The 17,619-nt window shown below is 49.1% G+C and overlaps 1 protein-coding gene and 2 pseudogenes across 1 annotated transcript; 2 read left to right on the forward strand and 1 right to left on the reverse strand.

The window, feature by feature from the left end:
• Nucleotides 1-4,138: 4,138 nt before the first annotated feature.
• On the reverse strand, nucleotides 4,139-10,058 carry LOC140475613 (uncharacterized; the record flags this gene model as incomplete). The annotated part of the gene is made up of 1 exon (XM_072567799.1): nucleotides 4,139-10,058. A coding segment is annotated over one exon (5,892 nt), but the record flags the coding sequence as incomplete, so codon positions are not given.
• A 1,849-nt stretch (nucleotides 10,059-11,907) lies between these two features.
• Nucleotides 11,908-15,611, forward strand: LOC140475614 (uncharacterized; annotated as a pseudogene).
• Nucleotides 15,612-15,879: 268 nt separating this feature from the next.
• LOC140475615 (uncharacterized) lies at nucleotides 15,880-17,265 on the forward strand (annotated as a pseudogene).
• The last annotated feature ends 354 nt before the right edge of the window (nucleotides 17,266-17,619 follow it).

A 17,619-nucleotide genomic window follows, 5' to 3' on the forward strand; every position in this document is an offset into this window, starting at 1 on the left:
GTGCGCGAGTGTGTATGTGTGCGCGCGCCAGTGTCTGTTTGCGCGCGAGTGTGTGTGTGTGCGTGCGAGTGCCTGTGTGCGGGCGCAAGTGTGTATGTGTGCACGCGTGAGAGCCTGCGTACGCGCGCGATTGTTTGTGTGCGCGTGCGAGAGTGTGTGCGCGCGCGCGAGTGTGTATGTGTGCGCGCGTGAGTGTCTGTGTGGTGTGTGCGCGCGAGTGTTTGTGTGTGTGCGAGTGTCTGCAAATTGTTGTACAGCTTATCCCACACACCGACACCCCCCCCCCCCCCGCCACACAGACATACACACACACACCCCACCCACCCCAATATGACAATGACCCACCCCATCTGTGTGTAGTAATGTTGGTTGAGGAACATGCCCCTCAGTCCCCCAGGTGGAACGTCCCTGTAGACCCCACAAAAGGACCGTTACCCCACTCCTGACCCCCTCCCCCAGAGGGCTGAGAGGTTCCAGTTTGTGGGGTCCATCAGAAAGACTCCCCTCCTGGAGAAACGAGGCAGGTACAAGCCGAGGGTCAGCCTCAGAGAGAGGGGGAGAGGGAGAGGGAGAGGGAGAGGGAGAGGGAAGGAGGGAGGGGGAGAGGGGAGAGGGAGAGGGAGAGGGAGCACTCACCTCATCCTCCCCAGTCAGAGACACCAACTGCTTCGATCGCTGCTGCATCAGACAGACGTGTTTAATCGGATTAGACAAGGCATCAATATAATCTGGGGACAAGAGAGAGACAGGGTCACACCAGGGGAAAGCTCCCTCCCCCCCCCCCCATCAAACACCCCCAGGGACAGGGACAGCACCGGGATAGATACAGGGGAAAGCTCCTCTACACTGTCAACCCCATCAAACACTCCCAGGACAGGGACAGCACGGGGTTAGATACAGAGTAAAGCTCCCTCTACACTGTCCCGCCCATCAAACACCCCCAGGGACAGGGACAGCACCGGGTTAGATACAGAGTAAAGCTTCCTCTACACTGTCCTCCCATCAAACACTCCCCGGACAGGGACAGCACGGGGTTAGATACAGAGTAAAGCTCCCTCTACACTGTCCCCCCCATTAAACATTCCCAGGGACAGGGGCAGCACGGGGTTAGATACAGGGTAAAGCTCTCTCTACACTGTCCCCCATTAAACACTCCCAGGACAGGGGCAGCACATGGTTAGATACAGAGTAAAGCTCCCTCTACACTGTCCCCCCATCAAACACTCCCAGGGAGAGGGAAAGGGACAGCACGGGGTTAGATACAGAGTAAAGCTCCCTCTACACTGTCCCCCATCAAACACACCCTAGGACAGGGACAGCATGGGGTTAGATACAGAGTAAAGCTCCCTCTACACGGGGTTAGATACAGAGTAAACCTCCCTCCTCAACCAGGGTGTGGGTCCGGAGGGGGAGGGGAATGCGAGTGTCCCGGCGGTTTAATTGGGGATGGGGTGGGGTCGGTCATCGGGGGAGGGGGGAGGGGATGGGGAGGGGAAGGGGGTGGGGATGGGGTTGGGGGTGGGAGAGGGGGAGGGGGTGGGTTTGGGGGGTGGGAGAGGGGGAGGGGGGGTGGGTTTGGGGGTTGGGGAGGGGGTGGTGTTGGGCATTGGGGGGAGGAGGTGGGGTTGGGGGTGTGGGACGGGATGGGGGAGGGGGAGTGGGAGGGGTTAGGGGTCGGGAGTTGGGGGTTTGGGGGTTTGGGGGTTGGGGGAGTGGGAGGGGTTGGGAGTTGGGGGTTGGGGGAGGGGTCGGGGGTTGGCGGGGTGCGGGGGGGTTGTGGGGTTGGGGGAGGGGGTCTGACCTGCGTGTGTGTCCGGGACGTAATCCTTCACGTCCGTGTGAACAAACAGCGAGGGGAGCTGGAGGGGCTGGTTCAACTCATTCCTCAGGCAGATGTAGTGATAACCTGGGGGGGGGGGGGAGAGGGGGGTAGGGAGAGAGGGAGAGAGGGAGGGAGAGAGGGAGAGAGGGGGGGGGGAGAGGTGAGGGGGAGAGAGGGAGAGGGAGAGGGGGACATGGGGAGAGAGGGAGGGGGAGGGAGGGGGAGAGGGGGGGGAGAGAGACACAAGGACAGAAATGACTTTCACGATGACGTGAGAGAGATCAGTACAGACTCTCAGGACGAGCGCAGGAAAGGGCAGATCCTCACGGTGCCCGCTCATTCCTGAGGGAGCTGAGGCAAATTACCCAATCTACACCGACAATCACACCTCCTCCCTATCTCTGTAACCCCCTCCAGCCCCTACATCCCCTCCCTATGTCTGTAACCCCCCTCCAGCCCCTACACCCCCTCCCTATCTCTGTAACCCCCCTCCAGCCCCTACACCCCCTCCCTATCTCTGTAACCCCCTCCCTATCTCTGTAACCCCCTCCCTATCTCTGTAACCCCCTCCAGCCCCTACACCCCCTCCCTATCTCTGTAACCCCCTCCAGCCCCTACACCCCCTCCCTATCTCTGTAACCTCCTCCAGCCCCTACACCCCCTCCCTATCTCTGTAACCCCCCTCCAGCCCCTACACCCCCTCCCTATCTCTGTAACCCCCTCTGGCCCCTACACCCCCTCCCTATCTCTGTAACCCCCTCCAGCCCCTACACCCCCTCCCTACCTGGGTCTCTCCCTCCAATCCCGGCCTCTGGAACATCCCCCTGATTCCCATCTCCCTGTCACTGGGGGCTGTTTCTCCAGCTGCCTGAGGCCGGAGATCGGGAATTCCCCCCACTCCCTCTCTCTGCCTTCCCGAACCCCTGCTCCACCATCCATTGCCAACTCACTCCAACGGTCTGGACGCAGAGCCTCAAACCCACCCCTTCCCCACGCCTCCCCGAACACAAACAGTAACCTAACACAGCATGCCTTACCCGGCCGAATAGCAGAGACTGGGAGGACACGATGGCCCAGAAACTTCCCTCCTTCCTCAAACACAGCAACTCGCAGCAAGGCCAGAGTGGGCAGGACCACCTGTGAGGGAGAGAGGCAACGGGCATTCAGTCTCACACCCTCCGACAGTGCCCACTCCCTCAGCACTGACCCTCCCACAGTGCCCACTCCCTCAGCACTGACCCTCCGACAGTGCCCCGCTCCCTCAGCACTGACCCTCCGACAGGGCCCACTCCCTCAGCACTGACCCTCCAACAGTGCCCACTCCCTCAGCACTGACCCTCTGACAGTGCCCGCTCTCTCAGCACTGACCCTCCGACAGTGCCCACTCCCTCAGCACTGACCCTCTGACAGTGCGGCACTCCCTCAGCAGTGACCCTCTGACCGTGCCCACTCCCTCAGCACTGACCCTCCGACAGTGTCCACTCCCTCAGCACTGACCCTGAGACAGTGCCCACTCCCTCAGCACTGACCCTCCGATAGTGCCCACTCCCTCAGCACTGACCCTTTGACAGTGCCCACTCCCTCAGCACTGACCCTCTGACAGTGCCCACTCCCTCAGCACTGACCCTCCGACAGTGCCCACTCTCTCAGCACTGACCCTCCGACAGTGCCCACTCCCTCAGCAGTGACCCTCCGACAGTGCCCACTCCCTCACCACTGACCCCAGTGCCCGCTCCCTCAGCACTGACCCCGAGACCATACTGCCCTCAGCGTTGACCCCGATCCTGCGGCGCTCCCTCCCTCTCCTGAGGGAAATACCTTTCTGAACACGAAGGGGTCATCGTCCCAGACGGGATTGAGGGAATTCACCAGGGTCTTGGTTTTGAATTTCCGTTTGGTATCGACTGGGAGACCAAACATATCAACCTCGACGTAAATCCCAACTTTCTTATCGGACAGGAACTGTCCCGAGATAATCTGTTCAACAACAACATCATCGTCATCAACATTATCGTCATCGTCATCAACACCGTCGTCAACGTCATCGTCGTCAACGTCATTGTCGTCAACAACACCGTCGTCAACAACACCGTCGTCATCAACACCGTCGTCAACGTCATCGTCGTCAACGTCATCGTCGTCAACAACACCGTCGTCAACGTCATCGTCGTCAACGTCATCGTCGTCAACGTCATCGTCGTCAACGTCATCGTCGTCAACGTCATCGTCGTCAACGTCATCGTCGTCAACAACATCGTCGTCAACAACATCGTCGTCAACAACATCGTCGTCAACAACATCGTCGTCAACGTCGTCGTCATCAACAACATCATCGTTGTCATCATCAGTCGTCATCAACATCGTCAGCGTCATCATCGCCATCAACATCATCGTCATCAACAACGTCATCGTCGGCAACATCGTTATCATCATCGTTATCAACGTCATCATCGTCATCAACATCATAGTCATCAACGTCGTCATCGTCATCAACATCATCAACGTCGTCGTCATCAACGTCGTCGTCGTCATCAACTTCGTCGTCATTAACTTCGTCATCAACATCATCGTCGTCAACATCATCGTCGTCAACATCATCGTCGCCATCATCGTCGTCGTCATCATCGTCGTCGTCATCAGCATTGTCATGAACATCATCATCGTCATCAATGTCATCGTCGCCAACGTCATCGTCGTCATCAACAGCATTGTCATCAACAGCATCGTCATCATCAACATCATCGTCTTCATCGTCATCATCATCAACGTTATCGTCATCGTCGTCATCACCATCGTCATCATCAACATCATCATCGTAACCATCATCGTCATCAACATCATCGTCGTCATCGTCATTGTCGTCATCAACATCGTCGTCATCTTCAACATCATCATCGTAACCATCGTCGTCGTCGTCATCGTAATCAACATCGTCGTCAACATCATCGCCGTCATCAATGTCGCCGTCATTATCATCATCGTCATCGTCATCGTCAACGTCAACATCAACGTCATCATCATCAACAACATCGTCGTCATCAACAACATCGTCGTTATCATCATCGTCGTCGTCAAGGTCAACCTCGTCATCAACACCATCGTCGTCATCAACACCATCGTCGTCAACGTCATCGTCGTCAACATCACCGTCGTCAACATCATCAGCGTCATAATTGTTATCAACGTCATCATCAACATCGTCATCATCATCAACACCATTGTCATTGTCGTCAACATCATCAACATCGTCATCATCAACATCGTCGTCGTCATCAACATCATGGTCATCAATATCGTCGTCGTCGTCATCGTCAGCATTGTCATCAACGTCGTCATCGTCAACGTCATCGTCGTCAATGTCATCGTCGTCAACGTCATCGTCGTCATCGTCAACATCATCATCGTCATCAACATTGTTGTCATCGTCATCAATGTCGCCGTCATCATCGTCACCGTCATCAACATCGTCGTCGTCAACATCGTCGTCGTCAACATCGTCGTCATCGTCATCGTCGTCATCACCATCGTCATCAACATCATCATCGTAACCATCATTGTCATCAACATCATCGTCATCGTCATCAACGTCGTCGTCAACGTAATCGTCGTCAACGTCGCCGTCGTCAACGTTGCCGTCATCGTCATCATCATCGTCAACGTCAACATCAATGCCATCGTCATCGTCGTCGTCGTCATCAACAACATCGTCGTCATCAACATCATCGTCGTCATCGTCGTTATCATCATCGTCGTCGTCAACGTCAACCTCATCGTCATCAACACCATCGTCGTCGTCGTCATCAACACCATCGTCGTCAACATCATCAGCGTCATAATTGTCATCAACATCATCAACATCATCGTCAACATCGTCATCATCATCAACACCATCGTCATTGTCGTCAACATCGTCGTCGTCATCAACATCGTCGTCGTCATCAACTTCGTCGTCATCAACATCGTCGTCATCGTCAGCATTGTCATGATCATCATTGTCGTCAACGTCGTCGTCATCAACTTCGTCGTCATCAACGTCATCAACTTCGTCGTCATCATCAACGTCATCATCAACGTCATCGTCGTCAACGTCATCGTCATCATCGTCAACATCATCATCGTCATCACCATTATCATCAACGTCGTCGTCGTCATCAATGTCGCCGTCATTATCATCAACATCGTCATCGTCAACGTCAACGTCATCATCGTCATCAACACCGTCGTCGTCATCAACATCGTCGTCAACATCGTCATCAACGTCATCGTCGTCATCAACAACATCGTCGTCGTCGTCATCGTCATCAACATCGTCGTCATCGTCATCATCATCGTCGTCGTCGTTATCATCATCGTCGTCGTCATCAACGTCGTCAACGTCATCAACAACATCGTCGTCAACAACATCATCAACGTCATCATCATCGTCATCAACGTCATCGTCATCAACATCATCGTCGTCATCAACATCGTAATCAACATCAGCGTCATCATCATCAACATCATCGCCATCATCATCGTCATTGTCATCAACGTCATCGTCGTTATCATCATCGTTATCAACGTAATCGTCATCAACGTCATCATCGTCGTCGTCGTCATCATCAACGTCGTCGTCATCAACATCAGCGTCATCAACATCATCAATGTCATCATCAACGTCATTGTCGTCAACGTCATCGTCGTCGTCAACATCGTTGTCGTCAACATCATCAGCGTCATAATTGTCATCAACATCATCGTCAACATCAACATCAGCAACACCATCGTCATAGTCATCAACATCGTCGTCATCAACATCGTCGTCATCGTCGTCGTCATCGTCATCAACGTCATCGTCATCATCGTCATCAACATCATCATCATCAATATCATCAGCGTCACCACTCTCATCAAAATCATCGTCAACAACATCATCGTCGTCAACATCATTGTCGTCGTCAACATCGTCGTCATCGTCGTCGTCGTCATCGTCGTCATCAACGTCTTCGTCATCAACGTCTTCGTCATCAACGTCTTCGTCATCAACATCTTCGTCATCAACGTCTTCGTCATCAACGTCTTCGTCATCAACGTTATCAACATCATCGTCGTCATCAACATCATCAGCGTCGTCAAAAACATCATCATCGTCATCAACGTCAACGTCGTCAGCGTCATCGTCTTCGTCATCAACATCTTCGTCATCAACATCATCATCGTCATCAACGTCATCATCGTCATCAACGTCATCATCGTCATCGTCGTCGTCAACGTCTTCATCGTCAACGTCTTCGTCATAGTCATCGTCGTCTTCGTCATCGTCGTCTTCGTCATCAACATCATCAACATCGTCATCAACATCATCAGCGTCATCATCAGTGTCGTTAAAAACATCATCATCGTCGTCGTCTTCGTCATCGTCATTGTCAACATCGTCGTCGTCATCAACGTCTTCGTCATCAACGTCAACATCAACATCATCATCAACGTCATCATCATCGTCATCAACGTCATCGTCGTCATCATCATCGTCATCAACATCGTCATCAACATCATCATCATCGCCATTGTCATCAACGTCATCATCGTTATCAACGTCGTCGTCATCAACGTCGTCTTCGTCATCAACGTCGTCATCATCAACGTCGTCATCATCAACATCAGCGTCATCAACATCATCAACGTCATCATCAACGTCAACGTCATCGTCGTCAACATCATCGTCGTCAACATCATCGTCGTCAACATCATCGTCGTCAACATCATCAGCGTCATAATTGTCATCAACATCATCGTCAACATCATCAACATCATCAACACTATCGTCATAGTCATCAACATCGTCATCAACATCATCAGCGTCACCACCGTCATCAAAATCATCGTCAACATCATCGTCAACAACAACATCATCGTCGTCGTCATCGTCATCGTCGTCTTCGTCATCAACGTCAACAACGTCATCATCGTTATCAACATCATCAACATCATCGTCGTCATCAACATCGTCATCAACAACATCATCAGCGTCGGCAAAAACATCATCGTCATCAACATCAACGTCGTCAGCGTCGTCGTCGTCATCAACGTCTTCGTCATCAACATCATCATCGTCATCAACGTCATCATCGTCATCAACATCATCGTCATCAACATCATCGTCAACATCATCGTCGTCATTATCGTCATCAACATCATCGTCATCGTCGTCGTCAACGTCTTCGTCGTCAACGTCTTCATCGTCAACGTCTTCATCGTCAACGTCTTCATCGTCAACGTCTTCATCGTCAACGTCTTCATCGTCAACGTCTTCGTCATAGTCATCGTCGTCTTCGTCATCGTCGTCTTCGTCATCAACATCATCGACATCGTCATCAACATCATCGTCAGCGTCATCATCAGCGTCGTTAGAAACATCATCGTCATCAACATCAACGTCATCAGCGTCGTCGTCGTCGTCATCGTCGTCGTCGTCGTCGTCGTCATCGTCGTCTTCGTCATCGTCGTCGTCGTCGTCGTCAACGTCGTCGTCATCAACGTCTTCGTCATCAACATCATCATCATCAACGTCATCATCATCGTCATCAACGTCATCGTCGTCATCAACGTCGTCTTCGTCATCAACGTCGTCATCATCAACGTCGTCATCATCAACATCAGCGTCATCAACATCATCAACGTCATCATCAACGTCAACGTCATCGTCGTCAACGTCGTCAACGTCATCGTCGTCAACATCATCGTCGTCAACATCATCGTCGTCAACATCATCAGCGTCATAATTGTCATCAACATCATCGTCAACATCATCAACACTATCGTCATAGTCATCAACATCGTCATCAACATCATCGTCATCAACATCATCAGCGTCACCACCGTCATCAAAATCATCGTCAACATCATCGTCAACAACAACATCATCGTCGTCGTCATCGTCATCGTCGTCTTCGTCATCAACGTCAACAACGTCATCATCGTTATCAACATCATCAACATCATCGTCGTCATCAACATCGTCATCAACAACATCATCAGCGTCGGCAAAAACATCATCGTCATCAACATCAACGTCGTCAGCGTCGTCGTCGTCATCAACGTCTTCGTCATCAACATCATCATCGTCATCAACGTCATCATCGTCATCAACATCATCGTCAACATCATCGTCGTCATTATCGTCATCAACATCATCGTCATCGTCGTCGTCAACGTCTTCGTCGTCAACGTCTTCATCGTCAACGTCTTCATCGTCAACGTCTTCATCGTCAACGTCTTCGTCATAGTCATCGTCGTCTTCGTCATCGTCGTCTTCGTCATCAACATCATCGACATCGTCATCAACATCATCGTCAGCGTCATCATCAGCGTCGTTAGAAACATCATCGTCATCAACATCAACGTCATCAGCGTCGTCGTCGTCGTCATCGTCGTCGTCGTCATCGTCGTCTTCGTCATCGTCGTCGTCGTCAACGTCGTCATCATCAACGTCTTCGTCATCAACGTCATCATCATCGTCATCAACATCATCGTCATCAACATCATCAGCGTCACCACCGTCATCAAAATCATCGTCAACAACAACATCATCGTCGTCGTCATCGTCATCGTTGTCTTCGTCATCAACGTCAACAACGTCATCATCGTTATCAACATCATCAACATCATCGTCGTCATCGTCGTCATCAACATCGTCATCAACATCATCATCAGCGTCGGCAAAAACATCATCATCGTCATCAACATCAACGTCGTCAGTGTCGTCTTCGTCATCAACATCATCATCGTCATCAACTTCATCATCGTCATCATCGTCGTCAACATCATCGTCGTCATTATCGTCATCAACATCATCGTCATCGTCGTCGTCAACGTCTTCGTCGTCAACGTCTTCGTCGTCAACGTCTTCATCGTCAACGTCTTCATCGTCAACGTCTTCATCGTCAACGTCTTCATCGTCAACGTCTTCGTCATAGTCATCGTCGTCTTCGTCAACGTCGTCTTCGTCATCAACATCATCGACATCGTCATCAACATCATCGTCAGCGTCATCATCAGCGTCGTTAGAAACATCATCGTCATCAACATCAACGTCATCAGCGTCGTCGTCGTCGTCGTCTTCGTCGTCGTCGTCAACATCGTCGTCGTCATCAACATCAACATCATCAACGTCATCATCATCGTCATCAACGTCATCGTCGTCATCATCATTGTCATCTACATCATCGTCATCAACATCATCAGCGTCATCATCATCATGAACATCGTCATTGTCATCAACGTCATCGTCGTTATCATCATCGTTATCAACGTCATCGTCATCATCAACATCAACGTCATCGTCATCAATGTCATCATCAACGTCATCGTCGTCAACATCATCGTCGTCAACATCATCGTCGTCGTCATGATCGTCGTTGTCAACATCGTCGTCGTCAACATCATCAGCGTCATAATTGTCATCAACATCATCGTCAAAATCAACATCATCAACACCATCGTCATAGTCATCAACATCGTCGTCATCAACATCATCATCGTCGTCGTCGTCATCATCGTCATCGCCGTCAACGTCATCGCCGTCATCGTCATCATCGCCATCAACATCATCGTCATCAACATCATCAGCGTCACCATCGTCATCAAAATCATCGTCAACAACATCATCGTCGTCAACATCATCGTCGTCGTCATCGTCTTCGTCATCAACGTCTTCGTCATCAACGTCATCAGCGTCAACAACGTCATCATCGTTATCAACATCATCAACATCATCATCGTCATCGTCGTCATCGTCATCGTCATCGTCGTCAACATCATCGTCGTCAACATCGTCATCAACATCATCGTCATCAACATCATCGTCATCAACATCATCAGCGTCGTCAAAATCATCATCGTCATCAACAACATCGTCATCGTCTTCGTCGTCATCGTCATCAGCGTCATCGTCATCAGCGTCAACAACGTCATCATCGTTATCAACATCGTCAACATCATTGTCGTCAACATCATCGTCGTCATCAACATCATCGTCATCAACATCATCGTCATCAACATCATCGTCATCAACATCAACGTCGTCAGCGTCGTCGTCGTCGTCATCGTCTTCGTCATCAACGTCTTCGTCGTCATCAACATCATCGTCGTCATCATCATCGTCATCAACATCATCGTCATCGTCGTCTTCGTCTTCGTCATCAACATCATCGACATCGTCATCAACATCATCAGCGTTGTTAAAAACATCATCATCGTCATCAACATCAACGTCATCAGCGTCGTCATCATCGTCGTCTTCGTCGTCGTCAACATCGTCATCATCAACGTCTTCGTCATCAACGTCTTCGTCATCAGCGTCTTCGTCATCAACGTCATCATCGTCATCAACATCATCGTCGTCAACATCATCGTCGTCATCATCGTCAACCATCATCAACATCATCGTCATCGTCTTCGTCATCAACATCATCGTCATCGTCTTCGTCATCAACGTCGTCGTCGTCGTCGTCGTCTTCGTCGTCGTCGTCGTCGTCGTCGTCGTCGTCTTCGTCGTCGTCTTCGTCGTCGTCAACATCGTCGTCGTCAACAACGTCGTCGTCAACATCGTCGTCGTCATTAACGTCTTCGTCATTAACGTCTTCGTCATTAACGTCTTCGTCATTAACGTCTTCGTCATTAACGTCTTCGTCATTAACGTCTTCGTCATCAACGTCTTCGTCATCAACGTCTTCGTCATCAACGTCTTCGTCATCAACGTCTTCGTCATCAACGTCTTCGTCATCAACATCAACATCGTCATCAACGTCATCATCATCGTCATCAACGTCCTCGTCGTCATCATCATTGTCATCAACATCATCGTCATCAACATCATCAGCGTCATCATCATCAACATCATCGCCATCATCGTCATTGTCATCAACGTCATCGTCGTTATCATTATCGTTATCAACGTCATCGTCATCAACGTCATCATCGTCGTCGTCGTCATCAACGTCGTCTTCGTCATCAACGTCGTCGTCATCAACATCAGCGTCATCAACATCATCAACGTCATCGTCATCAATGTCATCATCAACGTCAACGTCATCGTCGTCGTCGTCATGATCATCGTCGTCAACATCATCAGCGTCATAATTGTCATCAACATCATCGTCAACATCATCAACATCATCAACACCATCGTCATAGTCATCAACATCGTCGTCATCAACATCATCATCGTCGTCATCGTCGCTATCAACATCGTCGCCATCAACATCGTCGCCATCAACATCATCGTCATCAACATCATCGTCATCAACATCATCGTCATCAACATCATCGTCATCAACATCATCGTCATCAACATCGTCATCAAAATCGTCAACAACATCATCAACGTCGTCGCCGTCGTCGTCAACGTCATCGTCGTCAACGTCGTCTTCGTCATCGTCGTCTTCGTCATCGTCGTCTTCGTCATCGTCATCAACGTCTTCGTCATCAACGTCTTCGTCATCAACGTCTTCGTCATCAACGTCTTCGTCATCAACGTCTTCGTCATCAACGTCTTCGTCATCAACGTCTTCGTCATCAACGTCTTCGTCATCAACGTCTTCGTCATCAACATCATCAACGTCATCAACATCATCGTCGTCATCATCGTCAACCATCATCAACATTGTCATAAACATCATCGTCGTCGTCGTCATCAACATCATCAACATCATCATCAACGTCGTCGCCGTCGTCGTCAACGTCATCGTCGTCAACGTCGTCTTCGTCATCGTCGTCTTCGTCATCGTCGTCTTCGTCATCGTCGTCTTCGTCATCGTCATCAACGTCTTCGTCATCAACGTCATCATCGTCATCATCGTCATCATCGTCAACATCATCGTCGTCGTCATCGTCATCAACATCATCGTCATTGTCATCAACTTCGTCGTCATCATCATCATCAGCGTCATAATCGTCATCATCATCAACATCGTCGTCGTCGTCATCGTCATCATCGTCATCAACTTCGTCGTCGTCATCAACATCGTCATCAACATCATCGTCATCAACGTCGCCGTCATTATCATCATCATCGTCATCGTCAACGTCAACGTCATCGTCGTCAACGTCATCAACACCATCGTCGTCGTCGTCATCATCATCATCGTCATCAACGTCGTCATCAACGTCAACGTCATCAACATCATCGTCATCAACATCATCGTCGTCATCAATAACATCATCGTCGTCATCATCATTGTCGTCATCGTCGTCATCGTCGTCATCAACATCAGCGTCATCATCAGTGTCATCATCGTCATCAACATCGTCATCAAAATCATCGTCATCAACATCATCGTCATCAACAACATCGTCGTCATCAACATCATCGCCGTCGTCATCAACGTCATCGTCATCAGCGTTATCAACATCATCAACATCATCGTCGTCATCAACATCATCAGCGTCGTCAAAAGCATCATCATCGTCACCAACATCGTCATCGTCGTCTTCGTCATCAACATCATCATCGTCATCAACGTCATCATCGTCGTCAACATCATCAACATCATCGTCGTCAACATCATCGTCATCGTCATCGTCGTCATCAACATCATCGTCATCAACATCATCGTCATCAACATCATCGTCATCAACATCATCGTCATCAACATCATCAGCGTCATAATCGTCATCAAAATCATCGTCATCAACATCATCAGCGTCATAATCGTCATCAACATCGTCATCAACATCGTCAACAACATCGTCATCGACTTCGTCGTCATCGACTTCGTCATCATCGACTTCGTCATCATCGACTTCGTCATCATCGACTTCGTCATCATCGACTTCGTCATCATCAGTGTCATCATCGTCATCAAAATCATCGTCAACAACATCATCGTCAACGTCATCGTCGTCATCGTCGTCATCGCCATCGACAACATCATCGTCATCAACATCATCGTCGTCGTTGTCATTGTCATCATCGTCGTCATCATCAGCGTCATCAGCGTCATCATCATCGTCATCAAAATCGTCGTCAACAACATCGTCGTCGTCGTCGTCGTCATCGTCATCAACGTCATCGTCATCGTCATCATCGTCATCAACATCATCGTCATCAACATCATCAGCGTCACCATCGTAATCAAAATCGTCAACAACATCGTCGGCGTCGGCGTCGTCATCATCGTCATCAACGTCTTCGTCATCAACATCACCATCGTCATCAACGTCATCATCGTCGTCGTCGTCAACATCATCGTCATCGTCATCAACATCATCGTCATCAACATCATCGTCATCAACATCATCGTCATCAACATCATCGTCAACAACATCATCGTCAACAACATCATCGTCAACGTCATCGTCGTCATCGCCATCGACAACATCATCGTCATCAACATCATCGTCGTCGTTGTCATTGTCATCATCGTCGTCATCATCATCGTCATCAACATCATCAGCGTCATCATCGTCATCATCGTCATCAACATTGTCATCAAAATCGTCGTCAACAACATCGTCGTCGTCGTCGTCATCCTCATCAACGTCATCGTCATCATCGTCATCAACATCATCAGCGTCACCATCGTAATCAAAATCGTCAACAACATCGTCGTCGTCGTCGTCGTCATCATCGTCATCAACGTCTTCGTCATCAACATCACCATCATCATCAACGTCATCATCGTCGTCGTCGTCAACATCATCGTCATCGTCATCATCGTCATCAACATCATCGTCATCAACATCATCGTCATCAACGTCTTCGTCATCAACGTCTTCGTCATCAACGTCTTCGTCATCAACGTCTTCGTCATCAACGTCTTCGTCATCAACGTCTTCGTCATCAACATCACCATCGTCATCAACGTCATCATCGTCGTCGTCGTCAACATCATCGTCATCGTCATCAACATCATCGTCAACGTCATCGTCGTCATCGCCATCGACAACATCATCGTCATCAACATCATCGTCGTCGTTGTCATTGTCATCATCGTCGTCATCATCATCGTCATCAACATCATCAGCGTCATCATCGTCATCATCATCGTCATCATCGTCATCAACATTGTCATCAAAATCGTCGTCAACAACATCGTCGTCGTCATCGTCATCAACGTCATCAACATCATCAGCGTCACCATCGTAATCAAAATCGTCAACAACATCGTCGTCGTCGTCGTCATCATCGTCATCAACGTCATCGTCATCAACGTCGTCATCGTCATCATCGTCATCAACATCATCGTCATCATCGTCATCAACATCATCGTCATCATCGTCATCGTCATCAACATCATCGTCATCAACATCATCGTCATCATCATCGTCATCAACATCATCAGCGTCATAATCGTCAACATCATCGTCGTCGTCGTCATCAACATCATCAGCGTCATCATCGTCATCAACATCGTCATCAAAATCAACGTCAACAACATCATCGTCGTCATCGTCATCATCGTCATCATCATCATCGTCATCGTCGTCATCGTCATCAACATCGTCGTCATCGACATCATCGTCATCATCATCATCGTCATCATCATCAACATCATCAACAACATCGTCGTCGTCATCGTCATCATCAACATCGTCATCAACATCATCAGCGTCATCATCAGCGTCGTCAAAAACATCATCGTCATCAACATCAACGTCGTCAGCGTCGTCGTCGTCGTCGACGTCTTCGTCATCGTCGTCATCATCGTCGTCGTCATCATCGTCGTCGTCATCATCGTCGTCGTCATCATCGTCGTCGTCATCGTCATCAACATCGTCAATGTCTTCATCGTCAACGTCTTCGTCATAGTCATCGTCGTCGTCGTCATCAACGTCATCGTCAACAACGTCTTCGTCATCAACATCATCATCGTCGTCAACATCATCATCGTCGTCAACATCATCATCGTCGTCAACATCATCGTCAACCATCATCAACATTGTCATCAACATCATCGTCATCGTCGTCATCAACTTCGTCGTCATCAACATCATTATCAACATCGTCATCATCAACGTCGTCGTCATCGTCATAGTCAACGTCGTCATCGTCATAGTCAACGTCGTCGTCATCAACGTCGTCGTCATCAACGTCTTCGTCATCAACGTCATCATCGTCATCGTCGTCAACATTATCGTCGTCATCGTCATCAACATCATCGTCATCAACATCATCAGCGTCATAATCGTCATCAACATCGTCATCATCATCATCAGCGTCATAATCGTCATCAACATCATCAACATCGTCGTCGTCATCGTCATCAACTTCGTCGTCGTCATCCACTTCGTCGTCGTCTTCAACATCGTCATCAACATCATCGTCATCAACGTCGCCGTCATTATCATCATCATCGTCATCGTCATCGTCAACGTCATCGTCGTCAACGTCATCAACACCGTCGTCGTCGTCATCATCATCGTCGTCATCAACGTCGATGTCATCAACGTAGTCATCGTCATCAACGTCAACGTCAACGTCATCAACATCATCGTCGTCATCAATAACATCATCGTCGTCATCATCATTGTCGTCATCGTCATCAACATCAGCGTCATCAACATCAGCGTCATCAACATCAGCGTCATCAACATCAGCGTCATCATCAGCGTCATCAACATCATCGTCAACAACATCGCCGTCGTCAACGTCGTTGTCGTCATCGTCATTGTCGTCTTCGTCATCAACGTCATCATCGTCATCAGCGTTATCAACATCATCAACATCATCGTCGTCATCGTCGTCGTCGTCAACATCATCATCGTCAACATCGTCGTTGTCAACATCGTCGCCATCAACATCATCGTCATCAACATCATCAGTGTCATAATCGTCAGCGTCATAATCGTCAGTGTCATAATCGTCAGCGTCATAATCGTCATCAACATTGTCATCAACATCGTCGTCGTCTTCGTCATCATCGTCTTCGTCATCATCGTCTTTGTCGTCTTTGTCATCAACATCATCATCGACGTCATCATCGTCATCAACATCATCGTCGTCAACATCATCGTCGTCGTCATCGTCATCGTCGTCATCATCGTCATCGTCGTCATCATCGTCATCAACATCATCAGCGTCATCATCGTCATCAACATCGTCATCAACATAATCGTCATCGTCGTCATCGACTTCGTCGTCATCAACATCATCAGCGTCATAATGGTCATCAACATCGTCGTCATCGTCATCGACATCGGCGTCATCAACTTCGCCGTCGTCATCAACTTCGTCATCGTCATCAATATCATCGTCGTCATCAACATCATCATCGTCATCAACATCATCATCGTCATCAACATCATCATCGTCATCAACATCATCAGCGTCATAATGGTCATCGTCATCGACATCGGCGTCATCAACTTCGCCGTCATCAACATCATCGTCGTCATCAACTTCGTCGTCGTCATCATCATCGTCATCAACATCATCATCGTCATCAACATCATCAGCGTCATAATGGTCATCGTCATCGACATCGGCGTCATCAACTTCGCCGTCATCAACATCATCGTCGTCATCAACTTCGTCGTCGTCATCATCATCGTCATCAACATCATCGTCATCAACGTCGCCGTCATTATCATCATCGTCAACGTCAACGTCATCAACACCGTCGTCGTCGTCATCAACATCGTCGACGTCATCGTCATCAACGACATCGTCATCAACAACATCGTCATCAACAACATCGTCATCAACAACAGCGTCATCAACAACATCGTCATCAACATCGTCATCAACATCGTCATCAACGTCATCTTCGTCATCAATAACATCATCGTCGTCGTCATCAACATCATCATCAACATCA

The sequence above is a fragment of the Chiloscyllium punctatum genome, unplaced genomic scaffold, assembly GCF_047496795.1.
Source record: "Chiloscyllium punctatum isolate Juve2018m unplaced genomic scaffold, sChiPun1.3 scaffold_1878, whole genome shotgun sequence".
Taxonomy (NCBI): Eukaryota; Metazoa; Chordata; class Chondrichthyes; order Orectolobiformes; family Hemiscylliidae; genus Chiloscyllium; species Chiloscyllium punctatum.